General features: G+C 39.5%; 1 protein-coding gene across 2 annotated transcripts in view; it reads left to right on the top strand.

The window, feature by feature from the left end:
- EXT1 (exostosin glycosyltransferase 1) overlaps positions 1-25,756 on the top strand; it is a 289,714-nt gene that overhangs the window by 244,115 nt on the left and 19,843 nt on the right. The window contains exons 2-6 of one of the 2 annotated variants that reach the window (XM_082433198.1): positions 2,634-2,727; positions 4,247-4,354; positions 9,428-9,547; positions 23,231-23,363; positions 25,558-25,676. In XM_082433198.1, the coding sequence (XP_082289324.1) occupies positions 2,634-2,727; positions 4,247-4,354; positions 9,428-9,547; positions 23,231-23,363; positions 25,558-25,676 (574 nt within the window). The remainder of the gene's footprint in view (positions 1-2,633; positions 2,728-4,246; positions 4,355-9,427; positions 9,548-23,230; positions 23,364-25,557; positions 25,677-25,756) is intronic. The other variant, XM_082433199.1, reaches the window with a different exon arrangement.

Genomic DNA, 25,756 nt, shown 5'->3' with positions numbered 1-25,756 from the left:
TGGCTCAATTAGAAAGATTGTCCCCTTTGCAGGCATCATTACTTCTTCAATTGTAATACACAGTAATTCATAGGCTCACTGTCACTAGAGCCCAAGAATGAGGCTGGTTCATGGGTTGAGCATGATTAGAAATCCAAAAATCATTGTTTCAGGTTATGAGTGATTATGTTTCTGTATGTCTTTGTGTGTCAATATAAATACACACATTACACATTGTGTACACGAGCAGATTTCTGTAGACACATATACACACATACATACATACATAACAATGGTTATGGAGACTTTTGGAGCAATGGGATACTCTCAAAGGGACATTCTTCTTTCTTACCTAAAAATGATAACATAAAGAATAATGGAATGTTCAAAACAATCTTTAGTCATCTTGCCCAACTGACTCATTTTGCAGATGAGGAAACTGAGGCCCAGAGAGCCCATCGTTTTGTTCTTAGTCTCACAGCTTACCTAGTGGGTTCCTGATTCCAGCAAGAATGATTGTCCCCCAGCTCCTGTTACCTATTATGTGAATGAACACAAGTTTCGATCATGAAGCTTTATTCACTGCATCAGCAAATCCTCCTATACAACCACTTAAAAATCAACAGCTTGAATAACTGTCATTTGAATTTTTCCTACAAGTTTTCTGCCTTTCCTCTCGCTCCACTCCTTCCCTACAGTAAATTTTGCAACTGGCAACTTTGAAACTTGTTACAATCCAGCACGTTAATAGGGTTTTACATTTTAGCAGCCTAATGATAAGGAGGTAGGGCCTTCTGTTCTAGCCCCTCAGGGGTTTCTATTCTGGGCATTTATAAAACTTTGCTGTAGCCTCAAGTATATTTGACCTTTTTATATTAAAAAAAAGTTTCAGTTTAAACTTTATACGTATATATTATGTGTATGTACATATTTCACTCTTCTCCACTGATTAGGTAGATATTCAGACATTATCAACAGTTGAACTTGAAGATACTTGTCAATTATTTCCCTATGTTTGGTAAGGAAGAGAAGCCATTACTATCATAATTTATTATTATTTTCATTTAGCTAGATTTGAATCCTCTTAAAAATCTTTTCTGCTTTGAGGTCTATTTTGCAGTTTAGTTAATGCAGCAAGGGTTTTCTTTTTTCTTTTTCTTTTTTTTTTTAAATTTTACTCTCAATGGAGATAATCTTAATCCATTCACCATGACCTTTCCTTGTGCAAATTAGTTGTACACGCTTGTTTAAGTAAATGGTCCTTTGCATGATGTCTCTTCTTAATGATGGGTTTATAATCAAAAATTGACTTATTCCCATATGCCTAGTTTGTGTGAGAATATAAAAATAGATGTGGACTTGAAAAATATAAACGTATATATCAGTATACCCAAAAGAGGAGGGAAGAATCCAATGCCTTCAGGCTATGATTAAATTAGACTATTAGAGTCAGAAAATGCTGGTGACATATGCTACTGTCAAAGTCACCTGTCTGCCGAGCCTGGGAGGCTCTTGAAAAAGGAGAGTGATTTCTTCCTGGCTCTGAGAAACTGGGCCTTCACAGGACCTGGGCCATCTCCAGTTTCCCAAGTTTTCTGAAGCTCCAAATGAACTTTCAACTGTGTGTTTAGGAATGTATTTGTGGAAATCATTTATATTTATATTTATTTATTTATTTTTAAAAGATTTCTAGTTTAATTAATTAATTAATTAATTTGGCCATGCTGTGCGGTCTGCGGGATCTTAGTTCCCTGACCAGGGATTGAACTCATGTACCCTACGTTGGGATTGCAGAGTCTTAAGCACTGGACTGCCAGGGAAGTCACTGGAAATCAATAAAATGAGATGCTTGTTACCCTTCCTGCACTTCACTGGTATAAAGAGACAGGTGACGTTCATATTACATTTTGTATTTTTTCAAGCGTAGAAACAGTGTGATACAACTAAATGGTGTTTGAGGAAAAGAAACAATCATCTCTTCTGCTGCTCAGGTTCCCACAGACCCCACCGTTTTTTTTCTCCTGTTATTCCTCTTTCCCCATTTCTTGGTCTGGCTCCTTCTCTCTCACCTCCATGCCAACCATTCTTAGACAGGAGTGTTTGTCTGGCGTAACCAAATGTTCTTGGTTAAAAGTAGAAACTCCAGCTTGAAGGAGAAACTAAATGTTTTGTGCTTGGAATGGAGGTTTCCTGAGTAGGTTTTAGTAGCATGGGTTCGTGGGGTAGGAAACAAGAACAGCCTTCATTTTACTGAATGACATGGCATTAAAAAAGAACAACTAGCAGTGAGTACTTTTTAAGCTCATGGGGGCAACCTATTTTCATCCAACACAAAAATCTGACTTGGGAAGCAAAGGCTGGGCAAGCCAAAATTTTGCTGGGACCATCAGACTTGTCTTTTATGTACTGTTTGCAAAAGGCCCTAATTGCTTTGTCCAATGTGATGGTTCACATTTCTTCTCCTTCATGCAACAACCCTGCCCACCTCCCGCCCTGGAAAAGTGAGGCTTGCCTGTGTATCGCCCGAGTTGCTCTGGGTAATTTCTGGTAGGTGTGCACCCACCCCAGGTGTGTTCATTCATCCTCCCCGACCCTCTCCCCTGCCCCATTCCTAAGGCGTCTTTGTTTGCTGATGGCTCCTCCTCTTTTTCCAGGTATGATTATCGGGAAATGCTGCACAATGCCACTTTCTGTCTGGTTCCTCGTGGTCGCAGGCTTGGGTCTTTCAGGTTCCTGGAGGCTCTGCAGGTAAGAGACCCTGATCCTCCCCAGAATAGGGCTGAGGACTCAACGTCAGACTGGGGCGGAGTTTAACCGTAGCACTTCTCCTGGGGTCTAAGCCGAACGCGTGGTTTGCCTTGAACACGTGAAATCAGTTTTCCCAAGAAAATCTGCAACATTTTTATGAGTGGGGGGCGGGGGGCGGAGGGAGGATTTACTCCCTGCCTTTGGACATGAGGAGATTCGATGGGAATCTCAAGGGAGGGTGAGTTCTTCAGAGATATGTTTACAAACAGAGGGCACATCTGCTTGCCCACCAGGCAGCCGACCTGGGCTCCACGGAGACTCAGACCTCCTCCTGGAAGGCAGTCTCAAGAGCAATGAAAATGGCTGATGGGTGGTATTTCCCAAAAGCAAAATCGTTGGTTCTGTCCCCATCTCCGTCGTTACTCAGTTCCTCTAAATGCTGAGCACGATACCCAGCAAGGTGGAGGCACTCACTCAGCCCACCTCCTCCCAGGCTCTGAAGTTCAGAGCTCCTGGAGCTGCTGGGTCTCTGCTATTAACCTTCACTTTGCAGAAATGCCTTCACCTGCTGAGACAGTTCTCCACACTTCCCACCTGGAAGTTGCAACCAGCCTTCCTTGTTGGCGAGAAAGCACGCCTTCCACCTCTCTCCTCCTCAGCTCCTGGACCCCTTGCTACTGTGTCCTTTCTTCCTCTGTGCTCTGCCCCTGGCTGAATCTGTGCTTTTGTCGCAGTGCTTCTTAACTGCCATCATTCTGTCCTGTCCTCTGACAGGAGAGCTTCCTTCCCTTGAAAGTCTTTTGTGGCACGTTCTACAAAGCATACCATTCCTGACATTCCCCTAGCCTCTTGGGATGTTGCATGGAGCAAATTGTTCTCTGCTTTGGATTCTGAGTTATTTGCAACCAGAATTCTGTCATCAGCCTGGTGTTTCTTGGCTCTTAGGTCCCTGTGCAGGTAGTAAATTGGTACGACAGTGGTTGGGATCCCTCCACACCGAAGGGAACAAAGTTCAGATGTTTACATGGCTAGGGAAAGGTGGGCACCCGGTAACGGTTTAGTCCGCAAAACACTTTATCAGGAATGCCGAACTGTTCTTTGTTGCTCAGGACATTGGGGTGAACCACTTTGCAAGTGGACTGTGGCAGTTAACACTGACAAGGCTGTTCATGTTCAAGGTGGGTTTTATGCTAGGATTTTGTTGGTGAGCGATTTTGTTACATCAGTAAAACTTCTTCAGCGGAGGCCAGTTGCCTCCATAGAGGTAAGGTCAGCCAAACCATGTACAAGAATAGAAATGGGGTTTTCGCATTCTAGGGCAAGACTTGCAAATAGCAAAATCTCAGCTGGATACAGACAACCTTCATGTGACTTGATAATTCATAAAAGCCCACTTTTCTTCTGACCTCAGCAGTCCAGGATTCATGCCAGTAATTGAATTTGTACCAATTTCACCTCTGATTGGAAGGGTTCCTGCTGCCGTATTCCTCACACTCACGAAGTCCCCTTCTTTGCGCAGGCCGCCTGTGTCCCTGTGATGCTCAGCAATGGATGGGAGTTGCCATTCTCTGAAGTGATTAATTGGAACCAAGCTGCCGTCATAGGTGATGAGAGATTGTTATTACAGGTAAGGAAGGGGTGGTGGTGGCCTTCAACAGATCAGTGGATTACTTTTGCCCCCGTCCAAACTTTCAAAGAAGATGAATCCAAAAGATCAGCTCTGTAAAAGAAATTTTATCAGGAGAAGAAAATTGCCTGGGTCATGGTGAATATGAAGTCATTTAACATGACATCGTTCACTTCCCAACACACAATCTGCTCAGGTCCAGGGAATATATTCAGAGAAGGAGAAGTTGCAGGTAGACCACACTGAACTTTGATACTGAGAAGAGGTGTGTATCTACCCCCCTCAATATTCAAAATGTTCAGAAATGAGAGCAGAGAGTTTTTGTACCATCCTGCTGCCACTTTGTACTCCTTTCCCAATTCCGTATCTGCCTTCAGATTAATTTTCAGAAAGAGAGAGGTCTCTAGGGCTGATTCTTATAATTAGTGTTATCATTGCTCAAATGATCTAGTCTGGGTACGTGAGTGAGTGTTATCTTTAAGATGTATATTTAAAAGAGCAGCCTCAAATGAAAATGTATGTTTTTTTAAAATGTATTTTTGGCCATTTAGATTTTTTCCATTTAATTTTATTGTTGTAAGAACATGTAATATGAAATCTACTCTTTTAACAAATTTTGACGTGTACTCATTATGGTTGAGTGTAGGTACAATGTGCTACAGCAGGTCTCTAAAGCTTATTCAGCTTGCTTAACTGAAGCTTTATGCCCACTTATTAGTAATTCCTCACTTCCTATCCCCCAACCCCTGGTCACCACCATTCTACTCTTTAATTCTATGAATTTGATTATTTTAGTATCTCTTATAAGTGGACTCATTAATTATTTGTCTTTCTGTGACTGGTTTATTTCACTTAGTATAATGTCCTCAAGGTTCATCCACGTTGTCTTCTGTTGCAGAATTAAGACTTACTAATTATTAAAATGTCCGTATTACCCAAAGTGATCCACAGACTCAAGGCAATTTCTGCCAAACTCCTAATGGCATTTGTTTTTTACAGAAATAGAAAAACAGCTCTAAACTCCATATGGAGCCAGAAAAGACCCCAAATAGCCAAATCAATCTTGAGGAAAAAGAACAAAGCCAAGGCATATAGTCCCTAATTTCAAAATATATTATAAAGCTCCAGTCATCAAAACAGTATGGTACTGGCATAAAGACAGATATATAGACTAATGGACCAGAATACAGAGCTAAGAAGTAAATCCACACATATACATCAACCAATCTTCCATAAGATTGGTTGATGTATATGTATATGCCTAATAAAAGTTTGAACTTCTCAAGAGCTGCCTGGGAAGGGGGATATGATACTCACAGAAAAATCCTGGGGCAGGAATAGTCAGTCACTGAGGATTTCTAAAGACCCTTTGTGCAATAATGTTTTAGCTTCAACATAAATTGCCATACTCTTTTCTCTAAAATGATGGAATATTTTAATGCTTTTATTTCATGGCATTGTACTTTATCTTGAACTACCACAAATATTTGTAAAATGATATTTTTTAATGTCCTTTTTTCGATATTCAGGAAATTCACTTTCTAACTCTATCATTGATTCTACTTCTGTGCTGCTGGCCAGTCTGCTAACTGGCTGGTGAAATAACTCAGTACTCTCCCTAAAGTAACAGTGGAATATCTGTAACCAAGAGGGCCATGAATTAGGCAAGCCAAGCGGAACGCAGCTCCTAAAACATGCCTTGTGTCTGGTACTCAGATCTGTGATTTCCAAGGCCCCTGGGACCTCAGAAGCAAAAGGAGGACACGTGATCTAGTAGAGTTCTCCCCACACAGAGATGGTGTGTGCCTAAAACATTCACTCATGACAGGCCAAACAAAAGTGATAGATGTGGTTCTTTTCCATGTTGCCTTTTTCCTTCCTCTTATGATTTTTAAAAAATAATGCATGCTCATTAAAGGAAATTTAGGAAAGAAAGGGAATAAAAAATACCAGCCATAATTTCTCCATTTATGTACCAGTGCTCCTGTGAATTTGATGTGACTAAGTTGGGAGTTTGTCTTTGAGAACGGAGCGTGTTCCAGGATACTGAATTGTGGTTGTCTGGTCTCTACCATTTCAGCAGAGTTGATTCCCCAGAAGCATTTCACCTTCTGAGGCAACATTTTGACTTGACGCTGGAGATGTTTTCATTCTGCACCTACTCAAACTTGCTGGCATTTTCCTCTCTCATATGCAGTCTGTCTTTGCACAGCTGCCTCCATATTGAATGATGACTGCACTGTCATTGACAATGGTTTTAAAGAACTGGCACCCAGCCCAAATGTCTGCTCTGGGAAATGTTTTTGTTATGTTACCATTTTTCATTTCCTGTTTTAGAACAGTTCAGGTGTTTTTATTTGCATATATTCTTGTTGTCATGTCACCAAGAGAGCTTACTGTTGCTTTCCTATATCTATCTTGGTAGATTCCATTAGTTCCATTACCATGCATGACCTTTTATTAAGACTGCACTGAGTTCTGCAACTTTGAACAATCCGGCCAAATTGGAATTAATTTATCACTTTCCCATACCTGTCTCTCGGGACAAGCAGATTAATAACCAGTAGCCAAATGCCATTAAAATTTGGAACTCTCTCTTTTCAGCCAATTGGAATTATCTTCCAGAGCACTTTGAAGTGTGCTGTCAGACACTTGTATCATATGCACAAATGGGTAGGATATATTTCACTTGATGTAGTAACATCAAGATGTGGCTAATAGAAGAGAAGGGTTGTATTGGTAAGCTCATCTGTGCTATCCCTTTCTGCCTTCATAACCACAGCCTACTCAGTTTTCTGGAGAGCACATAGTGATGATAGATTTTGACATTTTTCTAATGGACTGGTTCCTCATGATCATGATGAAACTGTCTACCTGTATGACTCTTAGAAAGTACCACTGACATTCAGAAGAGGGCATGATTATGAAAATTGAGGAGGGTAATTTTTTTCTAGTCTTTCTTTGGCAATCTGAGTAATTTTCTCAGTAAATAAAAATAAATGTTCTTTGGCTTATGAAGGATCCATGATCTGAATGGTTTCTCTGCCTTCTTCAAGGATATTTTATTTGCACTTGACCTTGAGCTCTGGTTTCAGGCTAATGTTTCTCCTTTACCTGTTGCCTCCATGCCGCTTCAGTGTTGGGAATCCAGATACACACTTTGGGGCTGCAGATTTAGTATCTGCTTCTGGACGTTGCCAAAGCAAGTGAACTTGTCCTTATGTAGATACTGTGAAGCAGTTCTATGGCTTTCCGTAAGAGTGGTCTTGAATCAAAAAATATGCTCCTACTTCCTTCGCCACCGCTGGAAATTCAGACGTAGTCTTAGTCACAATGCCATGGGTAACTTTCTTACTAAAGCAGCTAGCGGAGCATCCCTGCTTCAGTCCAGGCCCCCACGCCTGACTGATTAGTTACACATTAGGGAGGCAAGCACGCAGAAAGAGGTGAGCACCAAAGGACAGTTGCTAATCACAAGGAATCTCCCCTAAGTATAGACTCCATAAATGAAATAGCCTTTGGGCTATAGGTGAAGGTAGGGAGCAAACCAAGGAGACTCACCAGACACCCAGGAAGTACATTTCAGAGCTCCAGACCCAAGCAAGTTCACATGCAGACATTAAGCAATTGGTCTCTCTTTGAATATCATCACCCTTAAGTCAATAATAATGGTAGCGGTAATAATTGCTTTGTTAATAAAGCTTCCCATGTGCTAGGCATTGTGCGAAGCACTTATGTGATCTTCGTAACAACCTTATGATGTTAGTACTATATCCCCCTTTTATAAGTGAGGAAATGAAATGTTTGAGAGATCATGTAACTTGTCCAAGGAAGCAGGGCTAGTAAATGGCAGAGCCAAGACTCCCACTGTGGTCTAACGCCCATGTTCCTGTGCTTAACCATTGAGTTATACTGCTAGTGAAAATAATGATATCCCTTTGGTGGCTTCAGATGGCCATGTTCAATTCCACTTCTATTTATTGAATAACTACTACAGGCATACCTCGCTTATTTTATGCTTTGTAGATGCTTTTTTTTTTTTTTTTAACAAATTGAAGGTTTGTGTCAACCCTGTGTTGTCAGATGATGGTTAGTGTTTTTCTTTTAGTAATAAGTATTTTTAACTAAGGTATTTACATTGTGTTTTTAGACATTATGCTATTGCACACTTAATAGACTATAGTGTAAACATAACTTTTATATGCACTGGGAAACCAAACAAATTTTGTGTGACTCGCTTTATTGCGATATTTGGTTTATTGTGGTGGTCTGGAACTGAACACACAGTATCTCTGTACTGAGCCCACAGTACAGTATCAGTAACTGAACACACAGTATCTCTGTACCTATACATAAAAGCCACTCTCCTAGCTATAAAATGTGTAGCAGGATGGACAGGGCATAGATCCCCCCTTTAAAATTGTGCAGCCTGGGAGAGGGCAGTGATGGTTAAACATGCATGACAGATTGTGTTAGTTTGGGGTAAGTGCTGGAGCCAAAAAGAGAAGTCTGGGGAGCAGAAAGCTCTCAGGGAGAGGTAGGAGATACATGCACATAGAAGTGACTACCCCACCTGCATATTAAATGGAGAGACTCAGAGACATTCCCTAAAAAGCCTTTTGTAGATCATTTGTAGTCCCTGGCGTGGTGTGTCTTAGAAGTGCTTGGGGGATGACGTCTCTCAGCCTTGCTCCAAGGCTGTATGTAGCTCCTTCTCTGTAGAATTTGGTTGTCCATGGGCAGGATCACGGATGTGTGGGAATCTGAGAAGGGAAAACAGCAAAGACTACTATAGGAACACCCTAAGCAACTGATAAGCTGCTACCAAATCTTAGACGCGAGCTCTAACTCTCGTGCATTTCAGGTCCTTAAAGCTGATTCCCAGTAAGTGCTGTTTGTAGCTGACACTTCTGAAGGGCCTTTCAATTTAGGGGTTGGTGGTTTTTAGTAGATCTGTGTGCTAGAAGCTGAGTGCTGTGAAGAATAAAAGCCTAACCCAAGTGGGTTATTTTGATCAAATGGCATCTTATTGTTTTTCCGTTACAGTTATTATGTGTTCACCTTGTGTTACAGATTCCTTCTACAATCAGGTCTATTCATCAGGATAAAATCCTAGCACTTAGACAGCAGACACAATTCTTGTGGGAGGCTTATTTTTCTTCAGTTGAGAAGATTGTATTAACTACACTAGAGGTAAGTGAGGCCACTTGGCTCTCGGTCTTGAATAATGGTCCTTTATATGTTTCTCTCAGCCTTCTCTTTTGCTAGTAGTGATGTGTAATTGGTCAAATGAGGCGAAACCGAACTTTCTGTACTTGAATGTGTCAGTTAACCCCTTTTTACCTGCTCTGCCGTGCCCAAGCAAAGACCTCCATTCTTGACAAACTCCACTGCGGAAAGCTGACATAAGAGAAATTACACTCCTTGACACAGAGATCGGCTCTGTCTTACATCATTTCAGAGACAGGTAGCTAATGACTGTCCTCCTGTCATTCACACTCAGTGGCATCCTTTGAAGGCATATTTCTGGAGCCCACTTAGGAAACAGTTAGTGACCAAGTAGGGGAAAATCTTCTCCCATTCTAAAAGTATGAATAGTTTACTGGGTACTATAGTCCAATGGCATTAGGATACAGCCAAATTTATTCTCAAGACATATGCAACCCAACTAGCGTCATTGCTGCAAGGATGTGTTAAGAAGAAAATCAGGATGGCACCCATCTGGTACAGAAAGTGTTAAACTTTATGAGATCAGAAACTATTCTAGACAGATGGGTACCCATCTTCAAGTTGCCTTTTTTAAGGCAGGAGGAAAAAAGGAAAGGGAAGCATGGAGATGATTAAAACCTTTGGAAGTAGAGCAGAGAGCGATGGCCTGAGGCTACTCCAAAGTAGCACAAAGAGCTGAGAAAAGATTTCTGGATCTGCACACTCATGAATTACAGGAAGGAGAGCAGAGGTCCTCAGGTGAAGCACAGCATCAAGGTGATTCTGAGGTGTCCGCCACATGAAGTAGGGGCATTTGCGGCCTCACTTTTGAAATATTTTCTTTGGAGAAGTTATTACTGCTCCAAAAGCTAATGTAATTGGGAGTATACACTATGCTAAGTCTGAAAAATACCAAGAAAACTGAAGTCATCCTGTTTTGTGCCATTGCTGTTGTCTTGCTACCCTGGGTACCAGAGCCAATGCTGGTCATATCCCAGGCACACTGTGGGGCTTACCTACCCTGAGCCTAGCCTGGGCCTCCTGCTTTTGTGGGACCAGGCTCTATCACAGTGTCCCCTTGTAAATGGGGTGTGTCGTTTTCATCCTGGAACTAAGTGAAAAGGGCTATTTAGGACCCAGGTCGCCCCATGAAAGGGGACAGGGTAGAATGCCTTCCAAGGACTTCTTTATTACAAGCAAATTTCTCTTATTCCTCCAAAAGCACTCTCCTCAGTGAAAACTGATTGGGTTTTTACTTCTGTACATAGCAGCAGATTTGAATATGTAATAAATTCGAACCGTTTCTTTGATCCTGTCTTCCGTCTAAGACCCTTCCTAGGCCCTTCTTAAGGAAAGTTGAATGTCACTTGTTTTGGGGTTTTTTTTTGTTTGTTTGTTTGTTTGCTTTTTGGAATGAGTGCTTTTTATCAAAGAAGTGTATATTCCTTTTAGAAAATAATAGAAAATACTTATGGCACAAAAATAAAATAATCTACCCATACAAATCACTATTGACATATATACACACACATAAACACATACATATTCATTTTTTTCTATGCAAATGCATAAATATGTTGTCATTTTTAATTTAAAGAGGAGTCTTTCTATACTTAGTTTATAACCTGTTTTTTCTGCTTAACAATTATTCCTAGTATCTCATTAGATTTTTCTACAATTATTTTAATGGCTATATAATATTCCATTCATGATGTCACTTAATTCCGTTAATTAATCCCCAGTTTGAGGCTATTAAAATTGTTTCTGGTTTTTCATTATTATATACATCCTCGAAGCTAATAGCCTCAGGGCCAAGTTGTTGTGCAGATTCAAGATTACCTCCTTAGGATAAATTCCTTGAATTCAAAGTCCTGGTTCAAACAATATGCCAAATGCTAAGATTTAGAATATGAACTGTCAATTTTCCTGCAATAGAATTCAACTAATTTATATTCCCTCCAGCTTATATGAGAGAACCTATTTTAATTATATTTATTTTTTTTCACTTTCACCATATTGGACATTATATCCTTAAAAATGATAAATCATTATTTTCTTAAGATCTTAGTAAGAATGAATATTTTTTGTATGTTTCTTGCTCAGGCAGCTCACAAAGAAAGAAATAGAAATGGCCACCATGTTGTCCCACTTTTCTCATTAATTTTTAAGAGCTTATTAGATTAAAAAAGATTAACCTTTGATTCTTTTGTAGCAAATATTTCCCCCCAATTTGTGGTATGCTTTCTGTTTTGTTTATCATGGGGCAATCTTTTCATCTGCAGCTTTTCCATTTGCTACTGTTTAGAAAGGGCTTTTTGACCCATAATTTTATTTATGTACAACACACATACACATTAGTATTTTCTAGTACTTTCATGGTTAATTTTTTACATTTAACTATTTAATCCAATTTACTTTTATATATGATCTGTGTTGAAAAAGCTAAACTTTTTTTTTTTTGGACAAATTTTTCTGTAGTTGCTCCAATACATTTCCTTTTTTTTTTTTTTTTTGCCATGCCACACAGCTTATGGAATCTTAGTTTCCAGACCAGAGATTGAATCCAGGCCCTCGGCAGTGAGAGTGCAGAGTCGTAACCACTGGACTGCCAGGGAATTCCCCTGATATATTTCTTAAGTTATTCTTTCCTCAGTGTTTTCACATGCTACATTTATGCATCTTTGGCTATACACCCAGACCACATGTTTTCATTTTTTCACCCTATATTCCATCCCTTAGTGAACCTCTATTTATTTAACCCATCTGCTATTGTTGACTATTAATGTTGTTTCTAATTATTTCTTTTTTAGAGATAGAGATATCTTTATCCAAGCAATGCCCTTCTACATGTATCTTAGACTATGTCTTTATTTCTTTAGATGGAGTCCTTGAAATGAGATTTCTCAACCCAAGAGTCCAGGCATGACTAAGACTCATGATAGGTATTGCCAAATTACTCTTCAAAGAGGTTGAATCAATCTAGATTCTCACAGGCCATCTGGGGGACACCCTCTCTTACTGTATCCTTGTCAGCCTTCAGAATCATAATTAAAACACACACATACACAGCTTTGTTAATTTGCCAGATGAAGGATGGTATCTCATTAATTACATTTCTTTTGAGTATGGTTTATTGCATAGCTCTGGTCTCTTGCCTATTAAGTTAGCAGTACTCAATTATCTTATAATAACAGTTGGATGTGTTATATTCATCAGCATAGGATCTTAAGTCAAGCTGTTTTCATCTCTGTGCCTGGAAAGCTGTCTTCCCCTTCGATTTGAGCCATGCAGTTCTTTAGGGACACAGTTTTTTGGGTTTTTTTTTTTTCTTAATAGATCTTTATTGGAGTATAATTGCTTCACAATACTGTGTTAGTTAGTTTCTGTTGTACAACAAAGCGAATCAGCCATATGCATATGTATGTCCCCATATCCCCTCCCTCTTGAGCCTCCCTCCCACCCTCCCTATCCCACCCCTCTAGGTCATTGCAAAGCACCAAGCTGATCTCCCTGTGCTATGCGGCTGCTTCCCACTAGCTATCTATTTTACGTTTGGTAGTGTATATATGTCCATGCCACTCTCTCACTTCATCCCAGCTTACCCTTCCCCCTCCCTGTGTCCTCAAGTCCATTCTCTACAACTGTGTCTTTATTCCTGTCCTGCCCCTAGGTTCTTCATAACCTTTTTTTTTTTTTTTAGATTCCATATATATGTGTTAGCATACGGTATTTGTTTTTCTCTTTCTCACTTACTTTACTCTGTATGACAGACTCTAGGTCCATCCACCTCACTACAAATAAGTCAATTTCGTTTCTTTTTATGGCTGAGTAATATTCCATTGTATACATGTGCCACATCTTCTTTAGCCATTCATCTGTCGATGGACACTTAGGTTGCGTCCATGTCCTGGCTATTGTAAATAGTGCTGCAGTGAACATTGTGGTACGTCTCTCTCTTTTTTTTTTTTTAATTTTTTAATTAAATTTTTTTTTTTATACAGCAGGTTCTTATTAGTTAACCACTGTATACATATTAGTGTATATATGTCAATCCCACTCTCCCAATTCATCCCACCACCCCCCTCCGCTGCTTTCCCCCCTTGGTGTCCATACGTTTGTTCTCTACATCTGTGTCTCTATTTCTGCCCTGCAAACCGGTTCATCTGTACCACTTTTCTAGGTTCCACATGTATGCGTTAATATACGATATTTGTTTTTCTCTTTCTGACTTACTTCATTCTGTATGACAGTCTCTAGATCCGTCCACGTCTCTACAAATGACCCAATTTCGTTCCTTTTTATGGCTGAGTAATATTCCATTGTATATATGTACCACATCTTCTTTATCCATTCGTCTGTCAATGGACATTTAAGTTGCTTCCATGACCTGGCTATTGTGAATAGGGCTGCAATGAACATTGGGGTGCATGTGTCTTTTTGAATTATGGTTTTCTCTGGGTATATGCCCAGTAGTCAGATTACTGGGTCATATGGTAATTCTATTTTTAGTTTTTTGAGGAACCTCCATACTGTTCTCCATAGTGGCTGTATCAATTTACATTCCCACCAACACTGCAGGAGGGTTCCCTTTTCTCCACACCCTCTCCAGCATTTGTTGTTTGTAGATTTTCTGATGATGCCCATTCTAACTGATGTGAGGTGGTACCTCATTGTAGTTTTGATTTGCATTTCTCTAATTATTAGTGATGTTGAGCAGCTTTTCATGTGCTTCTTGGCCATCTGCATGTCTTCTTTGGAGAAATGTCTATTTAGGTCTTCTGCCCATTTATGATTGGGTTGTTTGTTTTTTTAATATTGAGCTGCATGAGCTGCTTATATATTTTAGAGATTAATCCTTTGTCTGTTGATTCATTTGCAAATATTTTCTCCCATTCTGAGGGTTGTCTTTTTGTCTTCTTTGTAGTTTCCTTTGCTTTGCAAAAGATTTTAAGTTTCATTAGGTCCCATTTGTTTAATTTTGTTTTTATTTCCATTACTCTAGGAGGTGGATCAGAAAAGATCTTGCTGTGATTTATGTCAAAGAGTGTTCTTCCTATATTTTCCTCTAAGAGTTTTATAGTGTCCAGTCTTACATTAGGTCTTTAATCCATTTGGAGTTTATTTTTGTGTATGGTGTTAGGGAGTGTTCTAATTTCATTCTTTTACATATAGCTGTCCAGTTTTCCCAGCAGCACTTATTGAAGAGGCTGTCTTTTTTCCATTGTATATCTTTGCCTCCTTTGTCATAGATTAGTTGACCATAGGTGTGTGGGTTTATCTCTGGGCTTTCTATCCTGTTCCATTGATCTATATTTCTGTTTTTGTTCCAGTACCATATTGTCTTGATTACTGTAGTTTTGTATTATAGTCTGAACCCAGGGAGTCTGATTCCTCCAGCTCTGTTTTTTTTCCTCAACACTGCTTTGGCTATATGGGGTCTTTTGTGTCTCCATACAAATTTTAAGATATTTTGTTCTAGTTCTGTAAAAAATGCCATTGGTAGTTTGATAGAGATTGCATTGAATCTGTAGATCGCTTTGGGTAGTATCATCATTTTCACAGTATTGATTCTTCCAGTCCAAGAACATGGTATATCTCTCCATCTGTTTGTATCATCTTTAATTTCTTTCATCAGTGTCTTATGGTTTTCTGCTTACAGGTCTTTTGTCTCCCTAGGTAGGTTTATTCCTAGGTATTTTATTCTTTTTGTTGCAATGGTAAATGGGACTGTGTCCTTAATTTCTCTTTCAGATTTTTCATTATTAGTGTATAGGAATGCAAGAGATTTCTATGTATTAATTTTGTATCCTGCAACTTTACCAAATTCATTGATTAGCTCTAGTATTTTTCTGGTGGCATCTTTAGGATTCTCTATGTATAGTGTCATGTCATCTGCAAACAGTGACAGTTTTACTTTTCTAATTTGTATTCCTTTTATTTCTTTTTCTTCTCTAATTGCCATGGCTAGGACTTCCAAAACTATGTTGAATAATAGTGGTGAGAGTGGATATCCTTGTCTTGTTCCTGATCTTAGCGGAAATGTTTTCAGTTTTTCACCATTGGGTATGATGCTTGCTGTGGGTTTGTCATATATGGCCTTTATTATGTTGAGGTAGGTTCCCTATATGCCTGTTTTCTGGAGAGTTTTTATCATAAATGGGTGGTGAATTTTGTCAGAAGCTTTCTCTGCATCTATTGAGATGATCATATGGTTTTTATACCTTAATTTGTTAATGTGGTGTATCACATTGATTGATTTGCGTATATTGAAGAATCCTTGGGATAAATCCCACTTGATCATAGTGTATGATCCTTTTAATGTGTTGTTGGATTCTGTTTGCTGGTATTTTGTTCAGGATTTTTGCATCAATGTTAATCAGTGTTATTGGTCTGTAATTTTCTTTTTTTGTGATATCTTTTTCTGGTTTTGGTATCAGGGTGATGGTGGCTTCGTAGAATGAATTTGGGAGTGTTTCTCCCTCTGCAATTTTTTGGAAGAGTTTGAGAAGGATGGGTGTTAGCTCTTCTCTAAATGTTTGATAGAATTTGCCTGTGAAGCCATCTGGTCCTGGACTTCTGTTTGTTGGAAGATTTTAAATTACAGTTTCAATTTCATTACTTGTGATAGTTCTGTTTATATTTTCTGATTCTTCCTGGTTCAGTCTTGGAAAATTGTACGTTTCCAAGAATTTGTCCATTTCTTCATGGTTGTCCATTTTATTGGCATATAGTTGTTTGTAGTCTCTTATAATCCTTTGTATTTCTTTGGTGTCAGTTGTGATTTCTCCTTTTTCATTTCTAACTTTATTGATTTGCATCCTCTCTCTTTTTTTCTTGATGAGTCTGGCTAAGGGTTTATCAATTTTGTTTATCTTCTCAAAGAACCAGCTTTTAGTTTTATTGATCTTTGCTGTTGTTTTCTTCATTTCTATTTCATTTATTTCTGCTCTGATCTTTATGATTTCTTTCTTTCTACTTACTTTGGGTTTTCTTTGTTCTTCTTTCTCTAGTTGTTTTAAGTGTAGGGTTAGATTGTTTATTTGAGATTTTTCTTGTTTCTTGAGGTGAGATTGAATTGCTATAAACTTCCCTCTTAGAACTGCTTTTGCTGCATCCCATAGGTTTGGGTTGTCGTGTTTTCATTTTCATTTGTTTCTAGGTATTTTTTAATTTCTTCTTTGATTTCTTCAGTGATCTCTTGATTATTTAGTAGTGCACTGTTTAGCCTCCATGTATTTGTGTTTTTTACAGTTTTTTTCCTGTAATTGATTTCCAGTCTCATAGTGTTGTGGTCAGAGAAGATGCTTGATATGATTTCAATTTTCTTAAATTTTCCGAGGCTTGATGTGTGACGCAAGATGTGATGTATCCTGGAGAATGTTCCGTGTGCATTTGAGAAGAAAGTGTATTCTGCCACTTTTGGGTGGAAATTCTGTAAATATCAGTTAAATCTATCTGTTCTATTGTGTCATTTAAAGTATGTGTTTCCGTATTTATTTTCTGTTTGGATGATCTGTCCATTGGTGTAAGTGGGGTGTTAAAGTCCCCTACTATTATTGTGTTACTGTTGATTTCTCCTTTCATGGTTGTTAGCATTTGCCTTATGTATTGAGGTGCTCCTATGTTGGGTGCATAAACATTTATAATTGTTATATCTTCTCTTGGATTGATCCCTTGATCACTGTGTAGTGTCCCTCCTTATCTCTTGTAACAGTCTTTATTTTAAAGTCTCTTTTATCTGATATGAGAATTGCTACTCCAGCTTTCTTTTGATTTCCATTTGCATGGAATATCTTTTTCCATCCTTTCACTTTCAGTCTGTATGTGTCCCTAGGTCTGAAGTGGGTCTCTTGTAGACAGCATATATATGGGTCTTGTTTTTGTATCCATTCAGTCAGTCTTTGTCTTTTGGTTAGGGCATTTAATCTATTTACATTCAAGGTTATTATTGATATGTATGTTCCTATTACCATTTTCTTAATTGTTTTGGGTTTGTTTTTGTGGGTCTTCTTCTTCTCTTGTGTTTCCCACCTAGAGAAGTGTCTTTAGCATTTGTTGCAAAGCTGGTTTAGTGGTGCTGAATTCTCTTAGCTTTTGCTTGTCTGAAAAGCTGTTGAGTTCTCTGTCGAATCTGAATGAGATCCTTGCTGGGTAGAGTAATCTTGGTTGTAGTTTTTTCTCTTTCATCACTTTAAGTGTATCCTGCCACTACCTTCTGGCCTGCTGAGTTTCTGCTGAAAAATCAGCTGATAACCTTATGGGGATCCCTTTGTATGTTATTTTTTGTTTTTCCCTTGCTGCTTTTAATATTTTTTCTTTAAATTTAATTTTTGTTAGTTTGATTAATATGTGTCTTGGTGTGTTTTTCCTAGGGTTATCCTGTATGGGACTCTCTGTGCTTCCTGGACTTGGGTGACTATTTCCTTTCCTAGTTAGGGAAGATTTCGACTATAATCTCTTCAAATATTTTCTCAGACCCTTTCTTTTTCTCTTCTTCTTCTGGGGCCCCTATAATTTGAATGTTGGTGCTTTTAGCATTGTCCCAGATGTCTCTGAGATTGTCTTCAATTCTTTTCATTCTTTTTTCTTTATTCTGCTCCTTGGCAGTTATTTCCACCATTTTACCTTCCAGCTCACTTATTTGTTCTGCCTCAGTTATTCTGTTATTGATTCCTTCTAGTGTATTTTTCATTTCAGTTATGGTGTTGTTCATCCCTGTTTGTTTGTTCTTTAGTTCTTCTATATCTTTGTTAAACATTTCTTGTATTTTCTCAATCCATGCCTCCATTCTATTTCCGAGATCCTTATCATCTTTACTATCATTACTTTGGAGTCTTTTTCAGGTAGATTGCCTATTTCCTCTTCATTTATTTGGTCTTGTAGGTTTTTACCTTGCTCCTTCATCTGTGACATATTTTTTTGCCCTCTCTCTCTCACTCTCTTTTTTTTTTTTTTTTTTGAGTGGGATTGTGTTCCTGTCTTATTGGTTGTTTGGCCTGTGGATTCCAACACTGGAGTTTGTAGGCTATTGGGTAGAGCTGGGTCTTGGTGCTGCGATGAGGACCTCTGTGAGACCTCAGTCCGATGAATATTCCCTGGGGTCTGAGGTTCTCTGTTAGTCCAGTGGTTCAGACTCAGAGCTCCCACCGCAGGAGCTTCGGCCCAATCCCCTGCTTGTGAACCAAGATCCCACAAGCCATGTGGGGTGGCAAAAAAAAAGAGAGAACATAACAAAGTAAAAAATAAAATTAGACTAGGAAACTAACAGATATGTTAGAAAGAATATGAAAATAAAAATATAGGTGAATCAACAACTGGAAGGTACAGCAGTACCACAATAGTGAAAAAGAGGAGGAGGGGAAAAAAAATCAGGGGAGGCCTTGGCTGTGGAGTGTGGGGCCTAAGCAAGGGTGAGGTTTGGGCGGTGGGCAGGGCCAATGCTCAGGACCCACAGGGCTGGAAAAGGCCCTGGGGCCTGTGGGGAGTTGGGCTTAGGCTGAAGGAACAGAAGGGGCCCAGCTGTGCCCCCCACCCTGGTCTCAGAGGACAGAGGACCTCACCTGGGAGCCCAGCAGGCTTCCTGGGCTTTAGTGGGTGGGGCAAACTCCCTCCTCTCCTCTCCTGCTCCTTAGGTCCCAGAGGGCCCCTCCCGCCTGCCTCTCCTGATCTCCCCTGGCATCCCTCCTATGCCCCCAGGACCAATGTGGCTGGGGGGAGGGGGGACCTTGGAGGGCAGGGGACCGGCCTGGGAGCTCAGCAGGTTCCCCAGGCCCGAGTGGGCAGGGCAAACGCCCTCCTATTCCCCCAAGGACGCATGCGGCCTGGAGCACAGTTGTTTTTAGAACACTATAACCATATACTTCATTCAAATTTATTGCAACTGACAAAATCTCCTCATATAGTTCCAAAATTGGATTTTAACAATTTGACCTCTCAACTGAATTGCATGAGAGATACCATCCAGTTTCCCTTTTTAATTCAGAGCTTAGATTACCCCAGGATCCAATGTAAACAGAAAAGCAGAGAAAAATAGCAGAAAATGCCATCCACATACCCAGATAAACAGCCAATATGTTCATGAGAACGATTTAACTGTCACAAATCAAAAATTCCTACTTGAGATAATATGTCCTTCAATTCCTGCTGGAGTGCCTATGGTCAGGGTAATGCAGCATTACCCTTGGACAACATACATTTGAAGATCCCTTGCTTTGGGGATGATCTACCTGGAGACTCTTTCTTCCTTACGTGCTGTATTCTGAGTCACGGGAAGGGAATTACTTGCTCTTTGGTGATTATGAGCCTTAGAGTTGTAGGTAGTGCTTAGATACGGTTGGAAACAAGACACCTCATCTTTCTTTCCAACACCAGGGTCAGGTTGTTAGTACATTCAACTGTGCTGCACTCTCTCCTACTTGGGATTTGCCTAGTATTTCTAGTCTGCTTGAAACTTCCTAATTCTGCATGTTGGAATTAAGGAGCTCTTTAATAAGAGCTAGGCTCTTTGGAGCTCATTTTTTGGTGCAAATTGAGAAGTAATGATAGGGATAATGATCAAATACTGCAAAGACAGTGTTCTTGGATTCCATTATTTGTCAGAATACTGCACAACAGTAACCTGGCACTAAGGATTGAACCTGAGGAGCTCAGTCAGAATCAGGCTGAGCAAAAGAAGATAGCATCCAATGGTAATGACATATGAAAACAGCTCACAGTAGCTTGGAAACACAATTTTAAGTGACGTTTTACGAAGGGTTCTCTGTCTCTCTCTTCACTTATCTAACCATATGCACATTCAGACCATAGTATTATTGATGCCGTTGTATAATGAAAGTTTAAAATCAGTGAGAGAATAGAAATAGGAGATTTTGCTTTGGTTTGGAATGAGGTAGCATATGGTGGCGCTGCGTGTATTAGGCAACATTGTATTGGTCAAAAGACAGAGTCAAGGCCGCTTAGAATGACTGGAACCTCTAATCAATTGTCCATTATTTTAAAAATAGATGGCACATAAAAATGAAAAATAAGGAGCCTGTCATTCTTCCCTTTGAATTCATGTTAATAAGAAATATCATCCTTATTGAGGGTGCCATTTGGGGCTGTAAGGAAAAAAATTTCGTGTAAATTTTGTGTGCCTGTGTTTGCACGTATGTATGTGTTGATTTTCTTTATAGTGTCCAACCTTTCAATATGATGTCTTCGTTCACAGCGTTCGAGAGTGAGTACTAAGGGCCCTGAAAGGCTCCTGGGAGCTGTCCAGTGTAGCAATAGGGAGAATTGGACATTAGGAGAGGGACAAAATGACCTTTCTATTTGGTGAAATGAGATCCATACTCTGTCAAACTTTTGGTAAGGCAAGTTGATATCAACCTTTCAGAAAGACATTTGGTAATACATATGAACAGCCTTTAAAGTGTTCATACCCTTTGACAAAATCCTAAAGCATCGGTCCTAAATGTGGAAAGTTTTAACTCATAAATATGTTCATTGCTTTGCATGGAAATAATTGCACTATTGTTGGACATTTAGGATAAGTAAACCATTAATGCTATTAATAATATGGAAAGATCTATAATATATAATATCTGTGATAGTATAGCTGTGTAAAAATAGAAATGGAAAAATCCATGCCTAGAGAATGAACACAGGAATGAGATTTTTTTTAAAAATCAAGTCTTAAGTATGAAGATTTAGGCAACCTTTCCTAACAGATTCTGAAACGTTGTTATAATTAATGTGATATTTTACTGCTTATTACGTATGAGGATAGTAAGTCATAAAGGTGGCAAATTGCTTGACCCGGGTTAAATTCAACATTTGCTATTGCTCTTATACCTTTGCTGATATCGCCCTGTTTGAAGAGAATATAAAATGCTTTTTGATACTTCAGAGGAATACTATAACTTATCATATCCTTGACTTCAAAAAGATGACAATGTTGTGATACTGAATCAAAAAGAGTCAATGACATTAAGAATCACACCACCCAGAGACCCAAAGTGAATAGGGACCCAATTTGTGACATCTGTGAGTTCCATGCCACTTGTGTGTAGATCGGATTTATGACACCGTCCATTGTCAATGTTTTCTGTGTCTTGATATCCAAACTTATTTAAGCAACCACATGCTAGAAGGGACATAAATTTGGAAAGCAAAAAAAGGGAGGATCTAAATGAAAACCTATAAAGGAAAATAAGTAGACAGTAGAATTGGAAGGTACAAATAATTAAAAACTGGAATAATTGGTGTACAAAGTGAAATTGCTAGCCATGTAAAAACCCTTCACAACCATGACAATTTTCTTACAATTAATGCCTAGACAATAGCATTTTAACACATCTCTGTTAAACCACGAAGGGCAAACATTAACACTTGAGCAAGGTTCCTAAATCTTCCCCAAATTAGAAACCTCTGCCAATCCATATAAAATGAGCAGTTTTGATCTGGGGAAAAGAGAAAATGCAGAAATCATTGAACTAAGATCTTTTGAGTTCTTCTAAATTTCCTCCTTGCTTCCCTCTCTGTCATTAAGAAATATAAACACAATAAGGTTTGCAAAGATAAATGCAGCTGACTTTATTACTTGTCTAGTCACCGTGTGGGATGAGATGAGGGTGGTAATAACCTTAGCAAATAATACAACTCCATTTAAAATGGTCTTTACTTAAAATCACATTGCATTAAATGGGGACCTGGAAAATGATGATTTAGGTCTTAAATCTCTAAAGATATATGCCAGGCTTTTGTTTTTTAAGTACAAAAAAATTGCTGAAAACATGAAATTCTGTATCAAGTTAATTATTTGCCAAATCATATCTTAATGAGTGGATGGTATAATTACAAGAGTTTGAAAGTCCACTGTAAAGTGGACTAATCACATTCATCTGACAAATGATTCGGGATGGGAGAATGTTTGACTCGAAATGTAGAATTTAATGATCTGCGAGGTCTTCAAGTCCAAAGAAACTAATGAACTAGCTTGGCTATCATTACTCTCCATATGCCATGGTTCTTGTCCTGTTATGTAGGATGTTTTGAGCAATTGTTAAGTCACTACTTTTTGAGATGAAAGGTAGAAAAAACTTCAGCTAACTAGTACCCCAAAGTCCTACACTTGAATTTGAACGGACAATGAGATATGTCAAGCAAATAAATCTGCCTCCTGAATTAAAGGAACAGATCAAAACCTCAGCTGCTTCGGGAATGTGCCGTGCCTTCCATATGCTCCCAGCTCAGTCTCCATATGGACATCTATGTGCCCTGAGAACAGATCTTCCTGATGTGGATCTGGAAGCACTGCTAGATCTCAGCCATCAGGGAAACTCTTCTACACACTCTGCTTTGACATAAGCGTGGACTTATTATTATAGAAAGACAAGATAGAATTTATGGTAAACTGCAGTTTAATTAGGAAATTGGATTAGCCATTATTCATCTCTTTCTCTCTCTCTCTCTCTCTCTCTCTCTCTCTCACTCTTTTCCATTGCTCTGTCACTCTGTGTCAGAGAATCAGTGAAGAATCGGGTTGTTTCAGTGAAGAATCAAGTTGGGGGTGGGGTAGGAGACTCACCACTTTGAGTGCCATCAGCCCTCAAATTTGGATTGACTGTGTTCCTCATCTGATACCGTCCGTCTCCTCTCACCATGTGCCATGTTTTCATTTTCTAGATTATTCAGGACAGAATATTCAAGCACATATCCCGTAACAGTTTAATATGGAACAAACATCCTGGAGGATTGTTCGTCCTACCACAGTATTCATCTTATCTGGGAGATTTCCCTTACTACTATGCTAATTTAGGTAAGTGAGTGCCTTCCAGGGAGCTATTCTGGTTTACCCGCCAGGTGTCATCCAGAACTAAAGTTCCTTGATTTTTCGATTCCACCGCGGTGTCTTTGTATCATCCTATGTTGGAGACTGCTTTCTAGAGCCCTGTCCTGAACGGTGTATCAAGGTCAAGAATTATAAATCCAGCAGAGCATTGCAAAGTGAAAAATTCCTTTCTTACCTGAGCCGTTGTACTTTACATTTAGCAGAGTCATTTCTTTTTGAGAAATAGGCTTCCCAAATTACAGATCATTTTGAACATGACAATGGGTTCACTATAATTTTAAGTCTCATCTTATATAAAATGGAGCTAGGAGAGCTCTCCCTACTTTTTTTTTTTTCCTCCACAATCCCAACTTCTCTGTCTCAGACCAAAGAAAAACCGAACTAATAAAGGGAAAGGAAAAAGATTTAAGAATATATGATAGGGGAGAAACTTATTCACTTCATTCAATATTTATTATGCCCCTCTTCTGTGCCATGTTAATGCAATGCTAGGTGGTAGAAATAAAAAGTCAAAGGAGATACAAGCTCTGGTCTCAAGTAGCTTTTAGTCTAGTCATAATGGGGAAAAGGGAACCGGCAGAGGGACGAAGCTTTGCAAAAGGCTGTTACCGCCATAGATGTATACGTATTTGGAGCCCCATTTGCTCTAGGGTTAGTAACATCTTGGACATGTCTCCTCATTCATAGTTCCAAATTTGAGAAACCCTGGGATAATAAAGCGTCTTTCAAGTCGATATGGCAAAAAGACTCCAGATTTTTGTGTGGAGTTAGAGTTAGCACATTAGAAGTGTGTAATTGATGCTTCTTAAACTGTTAGAGGAAAATCTTAAAGCACTGACTTGTCCTCACTGCTAAAAAAGGGAACCCCCTCCATCATATTTATTCTTCTTACTTGACAAAGCCTTGAATGTGTATCTAGATAGTGGGAAAGCTAGCTTCTTTCTAACATGCAATTAAAGTACTAGTCGGATGGTATAATTTGCCCTGCAAAACGTTCGTATAATCCTTTGAGATATATATAGTCTGATTCTTACCTTTATCCAGTCACTACCAAAGCTTAACTTGAATGTCCCTGCACTGTCTTGTTCATATTTAAACTACTAAAATGTGAAATTAGTGGCTCTAAACTAATGAAGTTTTGGGAGGCTTTTTCACCTGTCTCCAATTTCTTAGTGGGTTCTCATGGAAAAACTCATTTGGGGGGGAGAAGCCATCTCACTGCTCTCTCTTTGGTGGCAGTTGTCATTTTGTACATTTATAGTACCTTTCCACCTCGGGCCTCAGAGCGCACAGTTGGCAGAGGTCTGGACCACATACTTTTCCTCTCAGCTGTGTCACTGGTACACAAAGAAGAGATTCTTGGGAGTAGAGCAGCTTCTACTCTAAAATAGTGATGATGGTGATTATGATAGCGGTAAGCTCACGCTGAGTACTTACTGTTTGCAGGTCCTGTTCTAAGTGCTCTGTATGCATTAACTCATTTAATTTAATTCTCATAACAACTCCATAACTTTGATCCTGTTGCTATCAGCCCCATTTCACAGCTGTGGAAACACAGAGGGTTAAGTAATTTTTCCAAGATCCCACCACCACTCAGTGATGGAACTGAGCTTCAGACATAGACACTCGTGCTCTGGATGTTGTTCTTTTAACCTTTACCGCTTGCTAGTTATTATCTGAAATAGTATCAGTCAGGCAAAAACCCCTTAACTACATAATTAAGAGTAAGACAGATGCAAATATCCTGGAAGAGAGAGCACATTTACAAAAATCCATCCTAAGACGTAAGTGACTAGAGTTAGACCCTTTCTTGGGTAGAGAGTGGTGAGTAGTGGTGTGGGTGCGTAATTAGACTTTGGGTGCCTAAAAAGCGGAAGGGAGATCAAAGATGCATCCCCAAGGGAGGAAGGAAACGACTATCAAAGGAAGAATCTGGAAATGGGCATTGAACTGTAAATTATCCAGGTCCCTAGACTCAGGCAGCGGTTAACTAGCAGCTTTTCACCTTGTTTTTGTTCCGTCAGGACACAAGAGGCAGAGGAAAAATACACTAGAAGGGAACATCATCAGCTCCAGGGTGAGGCAGTGGAGTGGAGAGGACTGATTTCCTAAGTCTTGTTTTTCAGTGCTTCATTAGGCCTCTCTGCCCTTTCTGTTTCAGGTTTAAAGCCCCCCTCCAAATTCACTGCAGTCATCCACGCGGTGACGCCCCTGGTGTCTCAGTCCCAGCCAGTGTTGAAACTCCTCGTGGCTGCAGCCAGATCCCAGTACTGTGCTCAGGTGAGTGCAGGTGTTGGCCACGGTGCCTGCCCCTCCTGCTCAGTGGACCAGAGACCCCCAACCCTCCCTGTTCCTTCCCG

This window comes from Balaenoptera physalus, assembly GCF_965194825.1.
Source record: "Balaenoptera physalus genome assembly, chromosome: 17".
Lineage (NCBI taxonomy): Eukaryota > Metazoa > Chordata > Mammalia > Artiodactyla > Balaenopteridae > Balaenoptera > Balaenoptera physalus.
This window is presented reverse-complemented; position numbering and strand designations above follow the sequence as displayed.